The sequence below is a fragment of the Centroberyx affinis genome, unplaced genomic scaffold, assembly GCF_046629955.1.
Source record: "Centroberyx affinis isolate AG114_WGS23_722 - 3 ecotype Tasmania unplaced genomic scaffold, CSIRO-AGI_Caff_v1 ptg003531l_1, whole genome shotgun sequence".
Lineage (NCBI taxonomy): Eukaryota > Metazoa > Chordata > Actinopteri > Beryciformes > Berycidae > Centroberyx > Centroberyx affinis.
In genome coordinates, this window is record NW_027281475.1 from 500,826 (window position 1) to 525,341 (window position 24,516).

The following is a 24,516-nucleotide window of genomic DNA, read 5'->3' on the forward strand; positions in this document are numbered from 1 at the left end:
AAAGTAAAAATATATTTGATATTGTGGTTTCATGTGATCTTTCAATGGTATTTAGACAGTTTAGTTATGAAATCAAGTTGGTTAATCATGTCCAATGAAGCATGGCAGACAGATTTCACGTCTTTGTTAAAAAGTGACACTGTACAATAGCTTCCATGGCAACAAGTTCAAACCACAGTGAGATCCCCCTTCCAGCTCCCCCCACCCCACCCCATCCCTCTCATTATATGTTACATAAGTTCATTCCAAACAGGATGGAAAATCTTGAGAGGAATAAAAAGACAAAGATCACACTTTAAAGAGGAAATTAAAAGACAAAAGTGGGACAGGGGCAGGTTTAAATCATTGTACAAAAAACAAACAGCAACCCACCACAACCAAACACTTATTCTTGAAAAATCCATTGGAAATCGATTTCTTTTTACAGGTTGCACAGTTTATGCTGAAATACTGGGTGAGATACTCCAGTATGCCAAGGGACAGGGGAAGGGGGCAGAAAGATGGAGGAGAGGGATTCACTCTTCCTCTGTGCATCCAAGTATCTCTGCACGCAAAGTGATCCTGCCGTACCATGACCAGGGAAGGATCCGGATGAGCCGAGCGTAGATGGGTGGATCTATCACGTTCTTTCTGTGTGTGTCATTGTCAAAGTTTCCTTGGAACACCTATAAAAAACAGCAGAAGGTCATGGTATTATGGAGCATTACTATTTTTGCAACTTACTGTTATTATATTTTGCCTGGTTTATAATGGGTCATTCTGAGGGCCAGATGACATCATATGCTTAACACGCTGAAGTGTGTCTGCAAGTTAAATCGAAGACTTCTCAGCATCTTTTTACTGTCAGTTAGAATACCAGATATGACCACTTTTACCACTGAAACAAATGTGAAAATTAAAACAAACAAAAAAAGATCACTTCTGTCCGATTAGAATACTGGGCTGATATCTCACCACAAAAATGGCGCACCAAGAAAACTTCTGAAAATTAACTGAAAGGCTGTATTTAAGGACTTTTTAAGCCCTGAATATACATAGGTAATCAAAGTCAGGGCCTCCATTCAACGCATTAACATTTTTTCCCATGGTCCAATAAAGTAGCTAGATTTATCAGTAGTCACTTTTGATAAATAAAGTTGTGGTCATTCGCTAAAAATTTGTTTTCCAATTCCTTGATTTTTCTCTTTTGCGTTTAATGGAGAAGGCTTGCGTGGCTGCCAAAATATTCCCTGTGCAGGAAAAACCTTGCCATTCAACATAACAGTGCTACAAACAACTTAATATGAATTCTTGATTGTCACACTTGATTGTCAGTATGCCACTAATGCATAGTCTTCACTGTATTGAAAATACAATTATTGAGTCAGTCAGTAACCAATAAAAGCACATCTCTGGGTGATGATGGGGCCTCCTGCTGATCAGGCTTTCTTTCATTTGAAACAGTTGAAAGTCCCTCACACATCATTGAACACATCTGAAATTACACCAGAATGCCATCCATCCATTTGAACTTTGATCATACTTAATACTATCATACCGAGAGACAGATTTCATCCCACCACTTTCATACCACTTCATAGGCTCCAAGATTTTTAAGAGCCTTAAGACAAATCTTTCAACAACTGCGCAGGGGTTAACTATTTCCAGATATGACAGTGTAATTGTCATACTGGGATGCATACTCTATTGTTGATTATTAGAAGCTTTGTGTGAGTGTGTGGTTAATTGACAGTGGAATGAAACATAATATGGGAGAAATGCACCTACGGGGACTGCTTCATTGAAGGATATGATCATTTCAATTAAACAGACATGATTATGACTGACTAATTGGGATGTAATGGGATTCACTGTTGTGTGGAATGTAAAATCAGTGGGCCAAATCCAAGCAGGTGCTGGAGATAGTATGGGCGTTGACCCTCTTAAGAGTAAGAACCCTACGAAGCTTCAACCGAATTGTCTTTCCAGTAATCATGGGTACCATTTGATATGCCAGTTTGGATTTAGTTAATCAAAATTTGATCTTGCAGCTTTCATCAAACAACTGTTAAAACTTATAGAGATATGTCCTGAACTCTTGAAAGTGCACAAACAAGAAAGTTACTCAAAATAATCCTGAGATAATTTGAAAACTTAGTCCAGATCAGATGGCTAATGTTCATTTTATGCTTGGCATTTTAGTCATTTTAGTCACCACTTTTCATACTTTTTCATATTTTCATCCATCATGCATTCTGTCAAACGTTTTTAGTTTTTGTTCAGGATGTAGCTCATGTGCAGGTAAGCATTTTACAGAGACATGTTAAGAGCGTGTGAAGAGTAATAACGGTACAAAAGAGTTTCCTGCACAGTTATGGCACAGGTAGGAAGCACAATATTATGGTGGTACAACAATCTATCTAAGAAAGGTATCAAAATATTTTTGTTCCACAAAATGGTATCAGCTTGTAGGCAAACACTCTTGAGAATAAGTGTCTTAATGTACTGTTCCTCTTTGTAAAAAATGCTTTAAGGGAGGACATGGTCCTAATTGCTTTTTCTGAGGCTTAGCGCTCAGTTTAACCACAAATAGCACTTAGATCATGTCTTATCACTGGTAGAAGGTCAGAGTCAATGCAGCTGAAAGCAATAGCATAAGAGTTCTGAGATCTCTATGGACACAGAAATAAACTGTTGTACCAAATCTCCACTCTGATATGTCTAAGATTTCAGAAAATCGGACATTGGACGTCAGCCTGAGAAATTATCTCTTTTGAGGTGTGATGTAGCCTCTTTGCTGAGGCTTCCCCAGAAAGGTGTGAGGAGTTTTTGCAGTATTTCCTTGATAAGGTGGAGAATATTAGGTGTCAGATTCTCCCGCCCGGAGGTGCTGTATTCACCTCCCCAGGTTGCCCAGCATATTTAGCACTTTTGAGTATATTTCCCCTGAGTCCCTTGTTGATATCATCTGAAATCCTTATCCTGCTCCTTGGATATCATGTCTACCACATTGCTGAAGGAGGTCCTTGGTACCATCGGTCCAAATCTTTTAGCTGTCTGCTCACTGACTACTGGTACGGTCCCGTCTTATTTCAAACATGCCATTGTCCAACCTCTACTAAAAAAAAAACCCCAAAACAACCTGGATCCCACGGAAGCCCTGAAATACACTGTGTTTTTTTTTATTTTTTATTTTTTTATTTTTTTTATACCCAATGTGCAAGATTTTAGATTTTGGTCAAACTTTCAGTGTCCTTTGTATCTGCACTCCCATACTTTCCACCAGCCTGTGATATCATGCGCATGCAGGTTTTTCTGATCGTTGTTATATTTGTGCCTGCTCCTACTAAGTGGAGATGTGGATACAATTAATGCCGGGGGCATTTTCTTTACAGTCTTGAGGAGTGAATGAGTCTAGAATGGATGGATTAGATGCTTTTGTTTTTGAGTTATTTGATGTCTCCCTGCAGCTTGGGTATGGCTAGACTATTTTGTGCTGGTGTTTATTCATCTGTATTTATAAGCAGACTTCAGATATCCTTCAAACGTTACCTTTGCATAGGGTTAATGTTGGTATAATGAGGCAAATATATAAAGGACGCTTTTGATTATCCCAGTCAAATTTTAAGCTTCCATCAGTATATGAAAAGGATTTGGGCTGTTTCATGAATCTGTTTTATATGGAAAGCCTACTCCATGCCAGTGCTATGTCGTTGACTTACTGGCGGAAGCCCTGAATGGCAATGCAAGAAAAAACATGTGCTGCCAATTTCTACGGTTATTGCGAGCGACTTAGTAACTCGTCCAAATGTCTTAGTAACTCAACTTGGCTTTCAGGGCTTCTGTAGGATCCTCTTGCTCTTAAAAATCGCAGGCCTTTTTCCAAATTGCCATTTCTAGCTAAGGTTTTGGAAAAAGTTGTTTTCTCTTCAATTCATATCATTCATGAATAAAAACAGCATCTTTGAAAAAATCCAGTCAGGCTTTAGAGCTCTTCACAGCACAGAGACTGCTATCCTGAGAATTACTAATGACCTCTTCCTCTTCCTTCCTGGTGACTGTTCAGTCTTGATTCTCTTAGATCTTAGTGCAGCCTTTGACACTGTTGACTATGATATATTGCTTAATCATTTGGAAAATTGGGTGGGGCTCACACACACTGTTCTGAATTGGTCTACATTTTTATTTTCTGAACAGATAAACAGATCTGTTGTGCTAAGTAATGCCACATCTTCTACAGCTCATCTGAAATATGGTGTTCCACAAGGGTCAATCTTAGGCCCTCTTTATTTCTCCATTTATATACTTCCGCTGGGGGACATAATCCGCAAACATAATATTCACTTCCACTGTTATGCAGATGACTCTCAGATATACATACCCATAAATGCAGGTTATTCGATCACCCTCAATTGCAAAACTGCCTTTTAGATATTAGGTGCTGGATGTCACAAAATTACCTACAACTCAATGAAAATAAGTCTGAGATTGTTCAATTTGGCCCCCAAAACTCCATCAGCCAGATTCATATCAATATTGGTAACTTATCCTACATCATTATGCCTATAGCTAAGAATCTGGGTGTGATATCTGATTCAGATCTCTGCTAATGATTAGGTTAAGAGGGTTGTCCAGTCTTGCTTCTTTCAGTTCAAAACTATTTCCAAGATAAGGCGTTTTTTATCTTCTGCTGAACTTGAAAAAGTTGCCCATGCCTTTATCTCTTCACATTTAGATTACTGTAATTCCCTCCTGCCTGAGTCAGAGTTCCCTCTCCCAATTGCAACATGTGCAATATGCAGCAAGGCTCTTAACTGGTTGCCCATTAGTTACAGAATTGATTTTAAGATTTTACTGATAGCTTTTAAGGCACTACGGGGTCTGGCACCCAGCTACACATCAGACCTTTTAACACCTTATGAGCTGGAGCACAGCCTGAGATCCTCTGGCAGGGCCCTACTGGTTGTTCCCAGGACTCGGCTTGTTACAAAAGGTGACTGGGCCTTTGCTGTTAGAGCTCCCAAGCTTTGGAACGCCCTGCCAGAGGAGCTCAGACTGGCCAGACCAGTGTCATCGTTTTAATCACTTATCAAAGCACACTTGTACAGGAAAACATTTTTATAATGCCCTTTTATGTCTTATTTTATCCCTGTTTGAAATCCTGTCTGTCTCCTACTTTATTTTATGTTATTTTGTCTTTATTCTCTTTTTATGTCCTTTTATCTGCTCTTGCTTGCTGATCTAAGTACTCTTTTATTGTATATATTTATCTTATTTGTTTTGGAAAGCAGTTTGTAACATCTGTTTAGAAAAGTGCTATATACAGTATATAAAGTTTATTATTATTAGTGGTGGGAGGTATGCCAGTAGAAAAGATACACCAGTAGAAAGAAAGTCAAATAATTGTGATACTCGCCCTTAAATTAACAAAATGTTACAGTAACGGCATGCCTGTTTTTCCCTTAGGCAAAAACAGGCATTCCCCCAAGGTTCTTGTACTTAACACGTTTCAAATGACATTGCCAGAAAAATGAGTACACTGTGATATATAACGTTATCTAAAATTAAAAAAAATATGATATGAAATTCAAGCCATTATCACCCACCCCTAGAGTGATGGCTAATTGTAACTGTACATTAGAAGATAATAAAAATAATTCTGTTGCATCTCATGTATCATCATTTAACAACAACATTTTCTCACTCATCTTTTTATCATAGTACTGCTCAAAATGTCTTTATATCATCTTAAACAACATGATCATACATCATCTTTCCATGGATATAAAAACACATTAAGCTGCAGACACCATGCTGCTACCCAGGATGAGTAAATATTGAATACTGTGCCAAACCAACTCTACCTTAAGTGAAACCAAATGTCCTCTACCTCTATGTAACCTTAATTACAAACAGAAGACATCTGGATGTGCACAAATCCAGTGTACTCACAGTACTCAAAGGGGCATGTGCATCTATTTACACCACAGTTGAGAAAATCATGACTATATATGGTTATCTGAAAGCTCATTTAACACACAACTACAATAGTCTCTACTACTTGATTAGTCTTATGCCACGAGTGAGTGTGTACTCTCATCTAATAATAAACATGAAAGTAGTTTTTATATGCAAAGTTGCAAGTTGAGCGTACAAACTGTGAGACAAAAACCATGATTAAGTGGCAGAGTGTACAAGTATGTTACAAGTAAAACAGTAAAAGTTAATGGAAGATGTAATCGACTTAATTGAAATTTTTATGTTAAAGTTTGCGACTTTAATTATTAATCTTTTATAAAATGAAACCCAACCCAACCTTTCAGTGAACTTTGCCGGCATAGCACGTGTAAGCTCCTCTTGAGGCGGACATCAAAAAGAGAGATGTTTTTGATTCTTTAATTCAACACAATGCAGCCCCTGAAGCTCAAACAAACCAGCATTTTAAATGTGGCAGCTACCATTGTGAGTTTAATTTCTCTGTGTCTTTGTGTGCAGAGTTAACAGCTATCTGAACATTGTCTTGGCTGTGTATATGCTCTTTATATCCAGCCTATTTATCTGTTTACTTGGGTCCCTATGTTGTGTTTGTTGATTTGAATTCTTGATGTTGTTGGCCAATGTGTAGATATGCTAATATGTAGAATGTATATTTGCCAATATGCTACTGAAATTAATTCTACAACACCATCCATGCTTGTGTATGTGTAATTTGTAATTATTCACAAGCATATAATAGCTTCTCTAGGTATGTTAAAGTACTCTAATACATTTCCTCGACTACTTAAGCTTGATGTGGCTTTTAGTTAAGAAATGGTATGATGTTATGACTGAGACTTGCATTTTAGTGAATTAACCTAACCTTTTGTTTGTGAAAAAAACATCTAATACAATGCCACTTTAATCATGCTAATATTTAATTTTTATACAACCAATCTTTATGGAGCAAGTTATTGTGTAAGTCGCAATAATTACTCATGGCTTAGTATTGCTTAGAGTCTAGAGAAACTCTAGTAACACATTATGGTTTATAGATGCAATAGATGATCTCAAGAGGCTTCTGGCTATCCAGCGGCAGTCGGACATATGAGATGTAATTGTCCCTGATCAGTATGCAAGGTAGTGACGCGTTATCAAACCTCTGCCTCCTCCGCCTTGTCGGTGTGTGTGTGTTTCCATTAATATAACTTCTCTTGTATAATTCTCTATTCTGTGCATGTTTCTATTTGGTCCAATTGTTTTCACTGTTTTTGTTATTTACTCCTACTGAGAGCTAAAGCCGAGCACATATAGCAGGTGTATTCTTTCTTTCTTTCTTTTCCTTATGTCACATTTCTAATACAAACGAGTACACACCGGCTTTTCATCCTACAGTCTTTTTCATCATTTTCCTCCCGCAGTGAAACCCATTCTCTTCCCCTCTCTTTCGCCCTCCCTCTCTTTCTCATCTATATTGTAGCACAGATCTTCGACTGTAGTCAGACAAGGTTTGCATCTGCAGACAAGCAAACAACACTACATCACACAGCCCATTGCCCTCCCTCTGTCATTTCTCCCCCCCCCTCTCTCCTTTTTCTCACTGTCCTCTCTGCTTCTTGCCTACAAATTTAGAATCCCTGATTAAAGTGCTTAAGAAACAGAGGACACCTAAAAAAAAAAAAAAAAACATTTCAAGCTTTACTTACCCTGTGTTATTCTGTGCTTTAATATCTCTTTTCAGACTGTAAGTGGCACAGAGTCGTTGAATCTCATGGGTGTTTCAACTCAGAACAGTCCCTGAATATAATTAATCACTTTCCCGTCAATTTTGTAAAGATGTTAAGATTTTAAATTAACACCCAACTGTGACACAGAGTGGTTTGCAGCAGAAGTCTCCAATCATCACTTAGGTGACAAAAGAGAAAATCCTGCAATGTGAAATTATTAGACTTTAGCTAACCCATTCTGGTAAGTTTCAGGTTGATGAAGTATTTCAAATTTTAGACAATTTTCTATGAAATCTGTTGCCAACTGGGTCAGGGTTACTTAGTCGAAAATGCACACTTCTGTGAGCTTTCATTTCTCTAATGTCTTAAATGCAGTTTGGGATTAGTTAAAATTGCCTCTAGCATTTGACCATTGCAGTGAGAAATAGAGCTGAATTTTACGATAGGGAATACTTTAAATCAGTAAATGTTTGTTCAGAAATCCTCTATTCCCATCTGGCCGTCTTAATTTTCTTTTTCTGTCAGTTAGGGAAAATCAAAACATATGACATTGGACACAAGTGTGCAAACAAAAACAATAATGTTCTGTTGTTTATTGGACCTGTGTGTATATTTATGTATGTATGTACATGTGCGTGTGTGTAAGTCAAGTCAAGTCAAGTTTATTTATACAGCCCTTTATCACAAGCATGTCTCGGAGGACTTTACAGAGAAAGTGTCTAGCTAGATCTAACTAAACACAATCAATGGTGAACAAAATTATATAGGACAAGCATAGCGAAAAACACAAGGAAGGCAAGAGCAGATTTTAGCAAGACAAACAATCTACCTATTCTACATAGCCTAACCTACCCGGTAACCCCAGCCTTAGACCCTAAATGCACACAAGGAAAAACTCCCAAGAAAAACCTTAGTAGGAAAACTTGGAAGAAACCTTGGGCAGGCTGAGGGAAATAGGGATCCCCCCCGATGGCTTAGGGTGCAATAGGTGCCGGGCAAAACATTGACAGATTCATGGGCAACAATAATGACAGGAGAAAACAGAGAGAGACAAAAAGAAGGAGAAGTGGCATGTGGCGATGAGAGGGGGCTGAGGCCAGCGCTAAAAATTCAGTGAAACGAGGGTGCGTATGTATGTATATACAGTGATTGATTCATTGATTCATTCTGCCTTGCCTGCTGTGTCAAGCCTTATTTCTCAACTAGAATCTAGTGTATATTGAAATGCCGACTGTTCAGGGCGTTCACAGCGTACAGTACTTGTTCAGCTTGTTCAAGTGTGACTGAAGTGAGGCTGATTTATACTGCATGTTAGCAAGCTAGCCACACATGAGGATAGTTTTTTATAACACATTTCATGATGTATTATATGCAACAAGGTAACACTTTACAATACAGGTACATTAATTAACTAACCCTTATTAAGCATTAACTAACCCTTAATTAATGTACCCTTATTGTACAGTGTTACCTAACAATCTTATGATCAGCTAAATGATGGACTCATCTATTAAAATTATTTTTTTCATAGATGAGGCCCGTGGTTCATCTCTTGAGGCATTCCTACTTTGAGGCAATTCAGAGCTTTGACTTCATAGCTGTGTACCAAATACATTACATTTCAATCTATACTGTTAGAATAAAGCTAGTGTGTAGGATAAAACTATTTTTGGGGAGATCCTGCATAAAACTCTACACGTTTCTAAACCATTCTATATTGACCTCTTTTTCCCCATTTTATTTGATATTGTATTGTAGAATTGAAGTGTATGACATTGGGGAAAGGAGAAATGGTGTATCACATCCAGGAGTGTTGCCACAACTGTAATGTGACAACCAAGGCACACAATAGAGCAATATAAAAGGCAGGACAGGAAGGCCATAAAAGCAGAAGCTGATTGAAATATGACAAGAATCTCTCCTAGACTGTCTGGGGACCTGCACACTGTCAGAGGCAATGTCTCTAAAATAAACTGTCTGGAACAGGATATGTGAAGAATCACAATAAAAGGACAAATAATATTATAGAAAAAAACAAAAAAAACCCAGAAAAAATAAAAGGGATGGGCTACGTGATGAAAGGAGACAGTATCATCATGACTTGTGGTTGTCATATGGACTGAAAGTGACAAAACCATATTGGTGAACAATTTTAAGTCTGTGAAAAATTCTGTAGCAGAAAGACAGAAAGAGAGGATATGGTGTGTCGTTACCAAAAGGAGAGTAATTTAAAGCAGTAGCCAGTAAGGTTACCGATACCATTATTGATACTGATACTTATCAATACTCTCTCTATCAGTGCTCTACTCCACTGATGTAATGGAGTGTCACTGTAAGGTAGTGATCCTGTGTAATGCTTGGTATGTATGTATTCTTTTTAACCTCAAACCAAGCAGGTGTAAGGGCGTCTGCTAATATGTCCCTGGAAGAAGGTTGGTAATTGAAAAAAAAATAGAAATACAATTGAAAGACAAGCTGAGATAGCTTTTATACATAACTACTGTAATTGTCTCTGTCAAGTCAGGACGGTGCAACAGATGGAGTTTCATTTCAAAATGAGATGGCCACTACTATGGACTATATTACTATTAGCTAACTATATATATTTTTCTTACAAAAAAAATAATATATTTGATGGTATCATAACAGTGAACATCAGGTAACATTTTTTTCCCAATAGGGATATTATATACAGTATAATAGATTTGTTATTGGCTATGAAACATACCTACTGGACAAGAAATTTAAGCAATTATTTAAAATTGTATTACTCCATGCTTGTATAGAGTAAGGTATCTGTCTGTAGATTAATTTGTATGCTGTCCTGCATCATAACTCAGACACCACAGAATTTTTAGTTAACTTGTCAGAATGATGCCCCCATTAGGCCAATCAGTGACATTTTTGGGGATAGCTAGATTTGTGTAACAAGTTTTGTGGGAATCGGACATTTGGTGCAGGAGACAGGGCCATTCAAAATTTTGACCGCCTCCATCAGGCCAATCAATGTAATGAACAAGAAGTATTGAAGAAGTGCCGTAATGCATCATCCCTTAAAGTGGTGTTTGAGTTTAAAATTTTGACCTTTAGTTATTGAACCCTAAATATGCCAGTCAGTGTAATTTGTAATGATAGCTGGATGTGTGTAGCAACACACTTATGGTGTAGGAGTCCAGGGCTTTTGAAGTTAGAAATTTTGACCTTTAATTATAGGGCTCCCATCAGGCCACTTAAACACCAGAACACAGCACCAAGATACATCGTCCCTCAAAATCTTGTCAAAATTGGACCAGTGGTGTAGCAGTTATGGCCTTTCAAAGTTAGAAATTTTGCCCTTTTATTATAGTGCCTCCATTAGGCAAATCTATGTATTTTCTAGGGCTGGACCCGAATATTCGACTATTTGGATATTCGTTCGTTGGGTAGGTATTCGGTTTTCAATTTTGGGATTCGGATATTCGTTTTTTTAAATGTAATTTTATTTATTCTTTTTTTTTTACTTGCATTCAAATGTCAGTCACATTTGCAAAAAAGTACGACCTGAAATTCAAGCAGTCAGTTGTCAAATTTGCTGAACAAAACTCAGGAGAAGCAGCAGCAAGACATTTATCGTTGATCTTTTTTTTTAAAATCTTTTTTCTAAGGTAGGCGACCGGTATTTTGATACGGGGCTCTCTCTCTCTCTCTCTCCCTCTCTCTCTCTCTCTCCCTCTCTTTCTCTCTCTCTCTCTCTCTCTCTCTCTGTGCTTTAGAACGTAACCGCTGTGAAACAATCAGAAAATAACGTTTTATTTATCTGATTCACCGGCATTCTCGATACTACCGCTCCCTCTCTACATTCACTTTCTAGCTCGCTCGACCATCTCTCTCTCTCTCTCTCTAGCTCGCTCGACCATCTCTCTCTCTCTCTCTCTCTGGCTATTAATTGAAGTTATATGTATGTTAAGTATGTTTTCAGTGCTGTGTTTTTGTGAGGAGGAACTGTGACTATGTGTGAACTTTGTCGGGTGAACTGTTGCCCGTGTATGGAAAGCCAAGCAGTTTGAAGGTGCGTGACTTTTAACACGACACCCCCCCCCCGCGGCCGAAGCTTTGAATATTCACTGTTGATTACTACCGAAGCTCCGAAGCCCAAAAAATGGTATTCGGGACAGCCCTAGTATTTTCTTACATACTAGAAAGATGTATCATTTCTCCTTTGTCAAGACAACAAAACATGACTTCATATTTCTATCCTTACTGTATCTCTTGGACAGTTGCAATGTGCTGTGTAGTGCATGACACAATATGTACTTCTACTCTCAGTGACTGCATGCTGCTGTCCTTTTCTGTGTGACTAACCCTGCTTCCTATTACTATTATCCAACAGCCGAGACGCAAGCCTAGACTGGCCACATCACTCTGTGTGCCTTCAGTCTGACCCAGGAGCCACAACTCTGCTCCTAGGCATTGATTTTCCGGGCTGAAAGAGTCAAGGGCATGCATTACTAGGGGAGCCCTTGCAGGCCTCTGGGGATACACCACTAGCCATACTCCATTATTTAAACCTGCTGCAGAGGTCAAGAGTGCAGGTCTCCCAGTTCTCTCTGCTCTCTGCCCTCATGTTGCCCGAGCCGGCCGTGGTGATACGAGGCAATCTCAGCCCGTCTTCATTGAGAAGTCAAGAGCGGCCTGCTGGCAAAGGGGAGGCAGTTGCACTCAATCAAACTCAAAGCCACAAACGAACCACTTCTTCCAAGAGACAGGCAATATGGAAGCCAATCAAAGTTAATCTTGACCCTTATGTGAGTGCGTTTCAGAGTCCGTGGTGCAGAGAGCCTTGCCGCCAATAACTTCTAAAACTGGAGGGGAGGAAACTATGGCTATTAGTGGCTAATCTTAAGCTATGATTGTATTCACCGCCATCTAACATTCTGTTAACCTCTGACCTAGAGGGAATTGTAGGTTCCAGTGGCTAATTAACCCTGTGGCACCTAAGTGGAACACCATTAAACATGAATCAATTACTTTTGTGCTTGATTGCCCCCATCAACTGACTGTGTAAATATTGACACTCAGGAAACTGCACTGGTGCCGGACTAGGCAGCTAGTGACCAAGGTGAGGAAAGAGTTTGCATGTGGGAGCTCAGTCTATACTTAAGCTGTAATTATGGAGCACTATCCATTTTTTATTCTTCTAAAACAATGAAGTATATAATTACTTGTCTCGGTTACAAGTGCACAGGTGTTTGGGGCTTGTGTGTAAAGAGAAGGCAAACAAGGCGTGACACTATATGGATTTTGCTGAGGGATACTGTTTGTGCGTGCCACAGTTTGTGCCTGTGTCTGAAGACATCTGTATTCTGACAGAGCCTCCTCTCTCAATCTAGATCTAACTGCCTGCAGCCTCTGCCACATAGGAGCTAGAGGAGGGAGCTGAGGAGAATACTTACAAGCCTCCACCACTGTGCCTGAACCAGACACCCAGACGCACACACACACACACACACACACACACACACACGCATCCCAAGCCAAGCCGAGCCTTGTGGTGTGGCAGGAGGAGCCTCAGGAGTCCAACAGCCAAATGTGTCCTCTAGCATTAATGGCTGCTTCAGTTGACTGAAGGGGGAAAACACCTTGAAGAATCATACATCTGAACAGCCCCTTGGCTCTGTCTGGGGACAAACTGATTGACATTCTCTGAAGCCTTGCTAAACACGCCTGCCCTCTAATACAGAGCACAGACACTCCGATTGACTGCCTATCCTTGGTTCTGCTCTGAAATATATATCAATACTGGGAACAACAGAGGGAAGGCTATGAATGGTTGTAGAAATTACTTGTGTCTTGTGTGTAGGGATTGTAAAATCCACATTTGTAGTTGGATGAAAGGGCTCCCCTAAATTATTTAATCCTGAAAATGAGATGATTTTAAACACCAGTGGTTCCTCAGATGTCACCCGTGCTTTTCTCTCTTCCCTCTCTTTGTCAGATGATGCTTGCCAAACCTTTGGAAGTCATCCAATGCTCAGAATTGAGTTTGCTTTACTGAAAATCATGCTCAGTATGCGGCGGCCCGTATCCAAAGATCATCATGGGTGTTGAAATTATGAACTCCTCAAGTGAGGAATCTGAAGTGCAGAGATAGAAAAATGTTTCCAGGCACCGGCTGTTTAACTGAGGGCATGAGGGCATAAATTGATATGTGGCTATTGGAGGGTGTTATGTGCCATGACAAGGTGCTGTCGTATATCTGTTTTAGAACTGTCATATCGAGCCCAACAAAATAAAAGCCTCTTTCAAGAAAACATTTTAAAACAGCCAATTTGGAGTTACCACATAAACTGTGCAAACTCCTCTGAATCTATGTTTTTTACAAGGAAGCCAGACATCATAGCTCATGCTTTTGTGTGCATAGACTGCAGGGCAGGTTGTCAAGCCATAGATCAGCCCTTGCATTACAATGCGTTACATTATTCCACGTTCTCATAATATGATAACTGACTTCAAGCACTGCTGCTTGCTTATTGCATAATATTCAACTGGATCCTGACTTCTTAGTTGTCCAAATTCAAACCATCACCAGCAAATGAATAGGCAGAAGAGGTAGTGCTTATCTTTCAATAACACAGCAAGGGAGAAAAGTAAACACTACCTCTCTTGCCACCAGTAACTAAAAAAAAACCAAGCGGCTCCAGCAGCAGCTGTAGCCCTGTGCCTGCTGCCTTCCTGATATCAGCAGAGGGGCTGCTGGAGCCGTCCACTGTCTCTGTTGTCGTGGGCGATTGGAATGGACATGTGTACTCTGTTGAAGGGCCGTAAACAAGAATTTCAGCATGGTTCTGGCCAGGCCCGGTTGACAACATGGTCTTATCTGATCCTGTACCCAGAGAGAGGCAAAGAGAGAGACCAGGCAAGCCCTGCTGCAGCCATAGATAAGGAGATGCTAACGGAAGTGGAGGGGAGAAACAGACGAGGCCCAAGATGGACATTTTCACACTTAATAATACCTGTCTTTTTTTGTCAATTGCTGTTTTGTGTTTGTTTGTCTGCCTCACGATTCTGTCCTTTCTGTCCGTTTTTCTGTTCATGCTGTGTCTCTCTGTCTAGAATGCCCCTTTCCTTTTTAGTGTGATACATAATTTAAAAAAATCACTACTTCCTCACAGGCAATGCTTTTACGATTCCACAATATTTTTTTTCAGTGTGAATGCCATCATTATGGTTGTGTATTTATCTGGATAATTCAACCTTGTCAGTGAATCTGTTGGTAGTCACGGCTTTAACTTGTGAAACTTGTGTTATAAAAATGGCATCTTTGATCGCAGTCATTCTGGGATGTGAGAGCTGCTTACCTTGTCCTTCCCCTGTTTTTCATCTTGATATACAATCCACCGCTCCCCATCGTTACTGTAGGCCACTTTGTATGAGCCGACAAACTGGACGTGGCCAAAGTCTTTAGCTCCCTGGGTGATGATACCTGTGATCTTGGTAGGCACAAGCATGTCCATCTGAGAGAGAGAGAGAGAGGGGGGGGGGGGGGGGGGGGGCAGAATGATAAATTTCATCACCCTACAAACTCTGTAAAAAAGTGTCAGAGATGCTAAATTTTCACAATCTAGTCAGCATCTTTTTTTTTTTTTCCCCCTTTTGATGTCGTCAGAGGATTTATAAAGACACTGTAGATTTCGGCGCAAGAAGTCAGTTTCAATTATTCACAGAATATTGAACAACAAGGCTAAGTCCACAACCTCGCCTCAGCAAAACAGAAATCGCAGGCCGCAGCAGCTTCTGAGACCCAGGCTGCTCCATTTGGGTTAATTTTTAATAGGTTCTCATTTGTTGCAAACAATTTACAGCACATGGGGGCTTGGCAGTAAACACATAGACTGTTACTTTTATTGACATCTTAGAGTTCAATTGTGCTTCATTATTTAGAACTATACACAGCACTGCTGGTTTGAGACTGAAGGCGCAAAATGAGCTGAAGCCCAAAATGCACGATAACAACAACGTGAACCACCACAGTTACCTGACTCACTCTGCACCAAGGAGGAAATACACTGCAATTATATCCAATAAACACAATGGTTTGTCTTGGCAAGCTTATATTTTTTCCACCATGTTAATTATGTCAAATGAATAATGTATGTGAATCAACAATGCTGAATAGCAACAAACAATTTAAGGTAGAACTTAAGAGGAAGGCGCTGCCTACTAGGATGGACGATCTAGGGCAGAGTAAAAAACTGTAATTTAATGGGAGATCAAGGGAGTTATCTGGGCAGAATTATAGAATAAGTCATTCCCATTGATCTCTCATAATTGAGCATGAATCAGCATTTGCTTTGCATTAGAGGATGTGGAATTACTCATAATAACAGGGTTCCTCCCAGTGAAGAGTCACTCCAAGCAATGGAAATATGTCTAGAAATCCCTAAACAGCTCTGTAGCATATTAAACCAAACGTTGACAGTAGTTTTTGACGGTAGTAAATATGCCTGATCATCAAAGAATATGTAGTCTAACAAAGTTATTTATTTCAAAGGCAACATCATAAAGTATTAAATTCAATTATGTGATTCATGCTCTTAATATAATACAAACACGCAACAAATATTTCTCATGTGATTTACTTTAACTGTTAGGTTAAAGCAGGTTATTTTTTATGAAAATGTTATTGCTAACTTTGTCGCTCATGGTAAATCTTCAACTCTCAAATTCTAATGGATAGATAGATTTTATCACTGTAAATCTGTCATACTTTTTACATACCCAACCAACACATAGTCAGTACAGGGTGAAGAAGAGGGTGCAAGTTGACATTTTCTATCATATGGGATGACACTGTTAAAACTTAGGAGCACAGAGGCAAGGAGAGGGTGTGTGTGTGAGAGAGAAGCAAGTATGCAAATTTATTCTGCTGAATTCACAACATTGAGGCTACCATACATCACACTAATTGGCCTGGTCATAGGCCAGTATATACTGTGTCACACTGCTCTGACAAAACAAAATAGGCCCCATGTAGATTAAACAAACAAGCAAACAAATTGAAGTAATGCATGAGGTAGCTCGGTTTCACTCTGCCTCCTGCTCTCAACACATTGCTGAACGCCACAGCGCACCACACCACACCACACCACACTGTTATTGCCTGCAATATGTTACATCACACCCTGAAACAATATCCTATTTCTGGGTGGGGATGTGAATGAGCTCACTCATGTTGCTTTCATCTCTCTTTCAATACTGCTGGAGACTAACTTTTCCCTCGCAGCTACTCAGAGATTGAGAAATATTCCCTGGGAATTAGAGGGGCCTTCTTAAATGCAGAAAGCCTGCTGTGAGCATGAGCAGACACAGACCTGGGTCCCTGACTCACATGCAGGCAAAGCCGAGCCTTATTGCTCTGCTCTTATAATACAGAGTACAGTGTTACACAAAGTACAAGTAAGTACAAAGCAAGCTCTTGGCTTTCTAAAAGGCATGCGAGTGGATGAACTTCCAGTTCCCCATTTGTGATATGTTACAATATAAACTAATGCAAGTAGGAACAAGGCATTGAAGTATGTGTTGCACGGTCGCTGACATAATTTAACTCTTGATGAAAAGGGTTGATTTGATGTCAGGTATGAAATTATGCATATACAGAACAGTATGGAGGCATGCTTCATTTGTCTTGAATACACTATTCATGAAGTTACTCCTTCAAGTGGGAACAGCGTGCTTGGCTTTTTGTGTAATGTAGTGTTCATGTCTATTTCTGAGGGGGGCTGGGGGGCAGGAGTGGGCTATATTTTCCTGTGATGCATATGAATGGCTCTAAACAACAGCTCTTTTATAATGACAATAATGGCACAACAGCCCCTTGAATAAAGGGGCCATAAAGACACAGTGGCAGGGGCTGCTGCTTGGTTGGAAACAGCCGCTCATTGAGAGGGGCACGACACCTCGCATTGTGAGGCTTTGATTACGGTCCAAATGCAGCGCACAGAGGTAATCTCATTCTAGCCAAGCAGTCGAGTCTGCCACCAAAACAAAGGCACGCTGAAGGGGAACCTGTAATTGCTGTCACAGGTAGCGGTCAAAAAATACGACCGCCCCTAGCGATGCTGGCTCTCAACACTTTGATGGCCCAAACCGAATTAGGGGGCGAGATAAGCTTGTTAAAGCGAGGCCTCTCCTCCAACCCCCACCCTTTCTCCTTCCTACCATCACACACCCAACCCTATTCCCTCCTCCAGAAGTAGTTAACCCAGGCAGACTGGGGGTGTGTGAAGTCTTTGTAGCAATCTCTGGATGATTGTGGCGGAGACATTCCGAAGAAATAAAACATGAGAATCAATTTCAGGATTGTGTTGTGCTTGCTGTTTCTCAGGGGTTAAAAATAAGATTCAAGTCGCTCTAATCTAAGCTGTCAGTTTTCCCAACAGTACAGTCGTACATCCACAGGGAGAAATGGGTTAATTAATTATCTATTGGGCTGCAACTAACTACTATTTTCATTATCAATTAATCTAACGATTATTACTTTTTTTTTGATTAACGGATTAATGATTTAAAGGGTAACTTAGGTATTTTTCAACCTGGACCCTATTTTCCAATCTTTTTATGTCTAAGTGACTAAAGGGGACAACTTTTTGAAACTGGTCCAGTATTGAGCGAGATCGCTTCAGTCGGCAGCCGCGAAACGGGCTGCAATGTAATCCCACGGGGCAAATGCGCACCGTCAATGTACGTCCACTGCTTGTTTTTGCCACTGACAGGCTCAGATTGTTATTATAAGTGTCTGACAACATTATGGAAAGGACCCTACAGAGAAATGAAAGGTTTTTATTTCGCTTGATCTGGTCTACCAGAGTCCAAAGTGAAGTCTTAAAATAGCTTACTTAGTCTGAACTGAAAAAACTCCAAAGTATTCATTTTATAATGGTAATGCTAATGAAACAGAGAAAAGCAAGTAACTCATTGCATTTGTGAGCTGTTAGTTTGATAAAAACAAACTAAAACGATACATACATTTTCTGTTGATCAACTAATGGATTAAATAAACAAATTGTTTCAGTACTAATTATCTATATTGATGGCATCATGCAAATGGGCAACATGTGTACACTTCTAGACAAAGAAAGGAGAAGAAAAGGAGTCTCATGTCCCTGTTTGAAGTGGCAGTGCCAATGGAGGATAAAGAGATAAATACAATGAGAGGCAGCTTCATAAGGAGCAGAACGAGGCCCACTTTCCTGCTTTATGAATACAGCACATACAAAGCACCCTGCTGACACTGTCCCTCCAGCTGTGCTAATTTAATTGTATGTATTGAAGACTCATTTAATCTACACTGCTCGTATACTCTGACCCAGTTCATAGCCTGCGGGAAAAGTGTGTGTATGTGTTTGTGTGCGCCCCTTGTCTGTGTATTCTCTTAGGACACACTGCAGGATCCAGGATTCTGTGCACACAGCTCACAAAGCCATGAGGCCCATCAACACCACGACAGGGCAACCATCATTAAAGCTTAAAGCTGAGGTGAGAGCAGAAAAAAAATACTCCATTTCACTGCCCTTTCCTCTACAGTCTGGATAAAACATCTACCAAGTGGCTATATCACAGTGTTATCATACACTGAATGCCACCACAACATGCTTAAAAGCAGTATGTCAGTAACTCAGATAAAGCCGACCACAAACCACAGCCTCCTATCATATCAACACACAGACTTAAAGCATGCCGTACATTTTAATAGATTAAACTCAGCCACTGGGCCTGGTGAAGGCTTTTGAAGAGGTGACCATGTTGCGAATAAATCCTGGTGACTGCACTTCCATCAGGCTTCAGGTTGCACTTATTCAGAGGGAACAAACTGAGTTCTACTGAAGAATGAAGAGCACCTGAATGGGTCAAAGACACATCCACACAAGCTCAGCTCTCTCTCTCTCTCTCACACACACACACACACAGGCACAGACACACCAACACTCACCGACGCACACACACATACACAAGCACAAACGCCACATACATCAAACTCAAGGTCTACAGGCTGTCATAACTTTCAATCCAGCCTACGTATGAATCTGGCTTGTCAGTTCATTTTAGTGCGCCCAGACCATCCCTTTTTTTCATCCCCTGTCCTCGGGGCCCAGACTACTGCTGTTTTTCTGTTCTACCAGCTAGTTCAACCAGAAGGGTTGAAAACCACTCGCCTAGACTAAAGGTAGCTGGGCTTTTACCATTTAGGCCTCTAGGCTTTGGAACGGCTTGTCTGAGAAGCTGAGGCAAGCAGAGTCAGCATCATATTTTAAATCACTTCTTAAAACCTTTTTTTATAGACTTGCTTTTCTGTGATGTCTTGTGCCTGCTGTCTGAACACAGTGTTAGATGCCACACAGAGCGCACTATTGTGTGCTGCTAAACATATGTAGCCCCCACAGTCTCCAACATAGCCTCTTAACCCACTACTCTCTAGCAAGCCAAATGATGAAAAAAAGGAGGGATGAAGCTGAAGGCAGGTGGCTGGCTGGGTACTTCTCTCCTGAGTGCAAAGAAAAGCCTGTTTGTATCATGAGACCTTTCTGAATCTGAAGATGTGTCGTTCCACACAGAGGCATACTGGCTAAGCCAAATCTATGAGATGTATCAGGGTGAAAGTCACACTGAACTTTAAAGGTGTTTATGTAACATCTTGGGCTTTTCTGTGTGACATAACAGTGTCTCAGTGTGATAAAGGTGAAAATGAAGAGATGCAAACTGGGGATCAAGAAAAAGGATGGCACAGTAAAAGCCTTCCAAACAGAAACTGCATTTGTCAGAGAGCCAAATGCAACAGGAACACTCACTGGCCTGGTCAGCAGGTCCAGACACACACACACACACACACACACACACACACACACACACACACACACACACACACACACACACACACACACACACACACACACACACACACACACACACACACACACACACACACACACACAGCCAATAGTCATGGATAAAGGTAGCCTGGTGGACAATGAAGGTCTTATGACTTATTAAAATGTGAAAATTAGGGTGCTGAGCCTATCCTGAAATAGCTGCAAGTCAAGGTGAAAAAATTAAATTATACAGCTAACAGCCTGCTGATGGCCGAATTTAAATGTCCTGGGGCGAGGGAGTGCGCCCCTCCGCCTAGAGCCAGCCTATGTGCTGAGCATGTTTGGAAGCACCAATCTGTGTGATCAAATGTTCTCTCTGATGAAGATCAACAAATTATTTAACTATCACACAGATCCCACCTGGCAGATAAAGACCTTATCTTCATTATGAAAATGGCCACTGCTCAGGATTTTACTCCAATGATGACCTTAATTCAAAGAGCAGGTGCCAGTCTATACTGGGCTAAATACCACACAGTCAAAGTTGTGTCATATTTCTGCGTGTGGGACAGACTACATGTTAATTATATGGGACCTGCGAAGACATGGTCAACAAATGCATCAGTTTTCTTCAAGATATACTGTGTATATTTCTTTGTTTGACTAAATGCCAAACTAATTCAGGTGTCATGTTTAGGCCTATGAAGCAGACTGTATCTGTTAATTATATAGTACAACGGAACACCTAACCAAAATGCCACGGAGATTACAACACAACACTCTGCTTCCCTGATTCAACTGGGTGCTTTTTAGTGTCCCCTCCTTCCCACCACATCCTTAAACGCACAGGTCTGTTTGGAACCTGGGTAATGTTACACTTCTGTTTTCATTATCGGAGACAGCTGTCTTATCCTCCAGCACCATGTCCTGATCCTCATCACTCTCTCTCTCTCTCTCTCTTTCTCTCTCTCTCTCACACACGCGCGCACACACACACACACACACACCCTCCCACTCATTAAGGCTACTTAATTTTTATAGCGTTTTATGGGTCCTATTGTTTTTCTCTTGTTCTCTACCAAGTTGTGTCTATTTTTTTTGTCATTGTGATTTATCACTGTGTTTTTTATCACTCTGCTTCTGTGTTTTATCACAGTGCAAATAAACTTAAACTCAAACAGCCATTGTCATGTTGTTTAGGTCTTTACGTCAAAGTCTACATGTTAGTAGGATCCATATGACTTTTAATTATATGATTGATATATGATTTAAATACAAGGTGAAAGGTCAAAGATTAAAATTTGTCTGCTTAAAATTAATGGTCGTCCCTCAACATTTTTTTTTTTGTTATTTCACCATGTGGCCCTCATGAGATTGAGTGTAACACACCTGATACACACACCAACACCTACACACACACTCTAAAACTCCTCTCTGACACCTTCCATGGCCAGTGTTTCCACATGGGGCGGCTAGATGTCAGAAGGTATAAAATGCCTGCTGGCTGCTCACATGGTGAAAGGGAGGTGTGCAGCAGTTTGAAGTGTGAACTCTCATCCTCCTTGGGGCGTTGAGGATAGCACAGATGACGCCACAGAGTAAAAGGTTCCTTACGTCAGCACAATTCCAGTTTCAGGCTGGTATGTGTGGTCAGAGCCAGACACACAAATCTTCCCTCTTCCTTGAAAATTGACCCGCGTACAATGCTTTTGAGAGTGCTAAATGTTATCGAGGTCACCCGCGATAGTGTTTGTGGAATGTGCTAAATCAAGCACTCTGGGGAAAAAGCGCATTGCTGTGTGCAGTGTGTTGTCTTGACATGCGAAGATAGATGTCTTGTTGCAGAACAAGATGACTTGTTTTGGTGGCAGACTACCTCAGAGTCAGCGGCCGGTCAAAGCGCATCTCACAGCCAAAGTGCTGGGGATATAAATAAAGGAAAAGCACTGTATAGTCACTCACAGTGCATTGTAGAATAGTGGCAAGCACGCAAATTTGTAAGCCAAACATTTTTACATGGTGTGGGTATTAGTATGCATTAAACGTCCTCTCCCTTCCTCTCTCCATCTCTTCACTGTATCCCTACTACTTTCACTCAATCTTCATGCCAGCACACTTGCATGAAGTAATGCTGCATGCGATTGAAATTCAATTCAATGCCTTGTTTATCTAGTGAAATATCTACCGTGTGTCCTCTTCACAGGTGTGCGTGTTATGCTAAAAAAGGTAGGCAGGTGGGTGGCAGCTCTGTGCCTGTGTGAAGAGATGCTGAAAATTCACCCAGAATTAAATGCTGGCAACAAACATACAACTGAATGGACTTGACAGCTTTTCATTTAGTGGAGAGATTTTTTTCCTCCATCTATAATTTAACACAAGTAGCCGCAGCTAAGTGCCTTAAGAGGAAGTGCACATTCAGGACGTTATAAAACCATGATTACATTTGTGATCATTTTTCTCTCAATCAAAGGCAGCCTTTCATCAAACCCAATTAATAAAAGCACCAACAGTACCAGCTGATCTTCTAAAGTCATAAAACAGAGGTGGCCTCAGTTCAGCTTGTCAAGTTAACTCTAAATGGGTGCGCGAAACGATGAAGGGAGTCGGCCATGGTGGAAGGAACAGGGAGGGAACTAACCATGGGGATATGGATCATTTAGCGGCATTACAGCGAGGAGGAGGGCATCCGTAGGCCCGCTGTGTTGCGTGCCGTGTCAGTATGAGTGAAGCCAGGGACTCCGATCCATATGCGTGAAAAATGGCCTCGCCGCTGCACTGGCAAAGGACTTGGGGGATTTCACACTCTGTTTAATGTTCACTTTGACTTGACAGGTGATGGACACCTATTTACTGATATAATCTAAAGTAGTGTGTCTGCCGGTGTGATCTTCTTCAGAACTGTAAATCATGCTGTAGGGCAAAGACTTTTGTTTTCCATTAGAATATTAACTGTGTAAAAAAAAAAAAAAAAAAAGAGTTAAGCGGTTCCATAAGTCTGAAGCACGCCATTTCCATAGGAATGACTATGGATGTACAGGTTTTATAGGGCCTGGAAAATAGGTGAGTTAAAAATAAAATCGTTTACAGTCTGGGCTGCTGCACTTACATCTCATCATACTTCGCTCTTCTCTTCCGTTTCCCCCTCCTCCTTGCATGGTATATAAAATATTCATATCATATTCTCACGCACACACACACTCAACAAAACACACATTTACACACCCTCTTCTGTACACACAATAAAAAAACAAAGTCAACTATGAGATTACAAAATATATAACATTCATAAACGTAAGTGGCCATCTGCAAATCAAGACCTCCATTGAAATGAATCAATGCTCAGTTGTCCACAGTGTTTCCGTCTCGGCTTAGCAACGGACTATTCTGAATTAATCATTATATTATCATGTAGCAGCATCGCTAAAGTACAGCCCCATGCTCTCCTGAGAGCATGACAAAAAGATATCTGATTGAAATGTGTTGCGATGAGTGGAGGATAGCCTGCCTGTCAAGGGATGGAATGGCTTAGAGACATACTGAAACCATGAGATACATGTGCCGAACACGTTGGACCCAATCTCAGCCGCACTGATTCGAGCTCTGGCGCCTTCACTTCTGACAATTCCTGCAGATCCCATGATTACAGCTGGCTCTGGTGCAGACTCATGAATCAATCATCCTCTGATAAAACAGATAAATGCATCCTATGTGAGCTGAGAGGGAGCGAGTGAGGTAGAGGGAGGGAGAGAGAGAGAGATGAGGATCTAGACGTGGTGCGGGAGGATAAGACGGCTTCCTCAGATAATGAAAACAGAAGTGTAACATTACCCAGGTTCCAAGTAGACCTGTGCATTTAAGGATGTGGTGGGAAGGAGGGGACACTAAAAAGCACCCAATTGAATCAGGGAAACAGATGGATTCACCGTCCCTTCAGTAACTTCATTTGGCGGCTAATTGAATCACCATGCTAGCTGCGGGGAAATTGAATA

The 24,516-nt window shown here is 40.6% G+C and overlaps 1 protein-coding gene across 1 annotated transcript in view; it reads right to left on the reverse strand.

The window, feature by feature from the left end:
• Window positions 1-515: 515 nt before the first annotated feature.
• The window catches only part of LOC139661469 (EGF-like repeat and discoidin I-like domain-containing protein 3), a 133,769-nt gene continuing 109,768 nt past the window's right edge, over window positions 516-24,516 (reverse strand). Inside the window, exons 9-10 of the mRNA XM_071539907.1 lie at window positions 15,020-15,175; window positions 516-665 (exon numbers count right to left, since the gene is read on the reverse strand). Of these exons, the coding sequence (XP_071396008.1) occupies window positions 516-665; window positions 15,020-15,175 (306 nt within the window). The remainder of the gene's footprint in view (window positions 666-15,019; window positions 15,176-24,516) is intronic.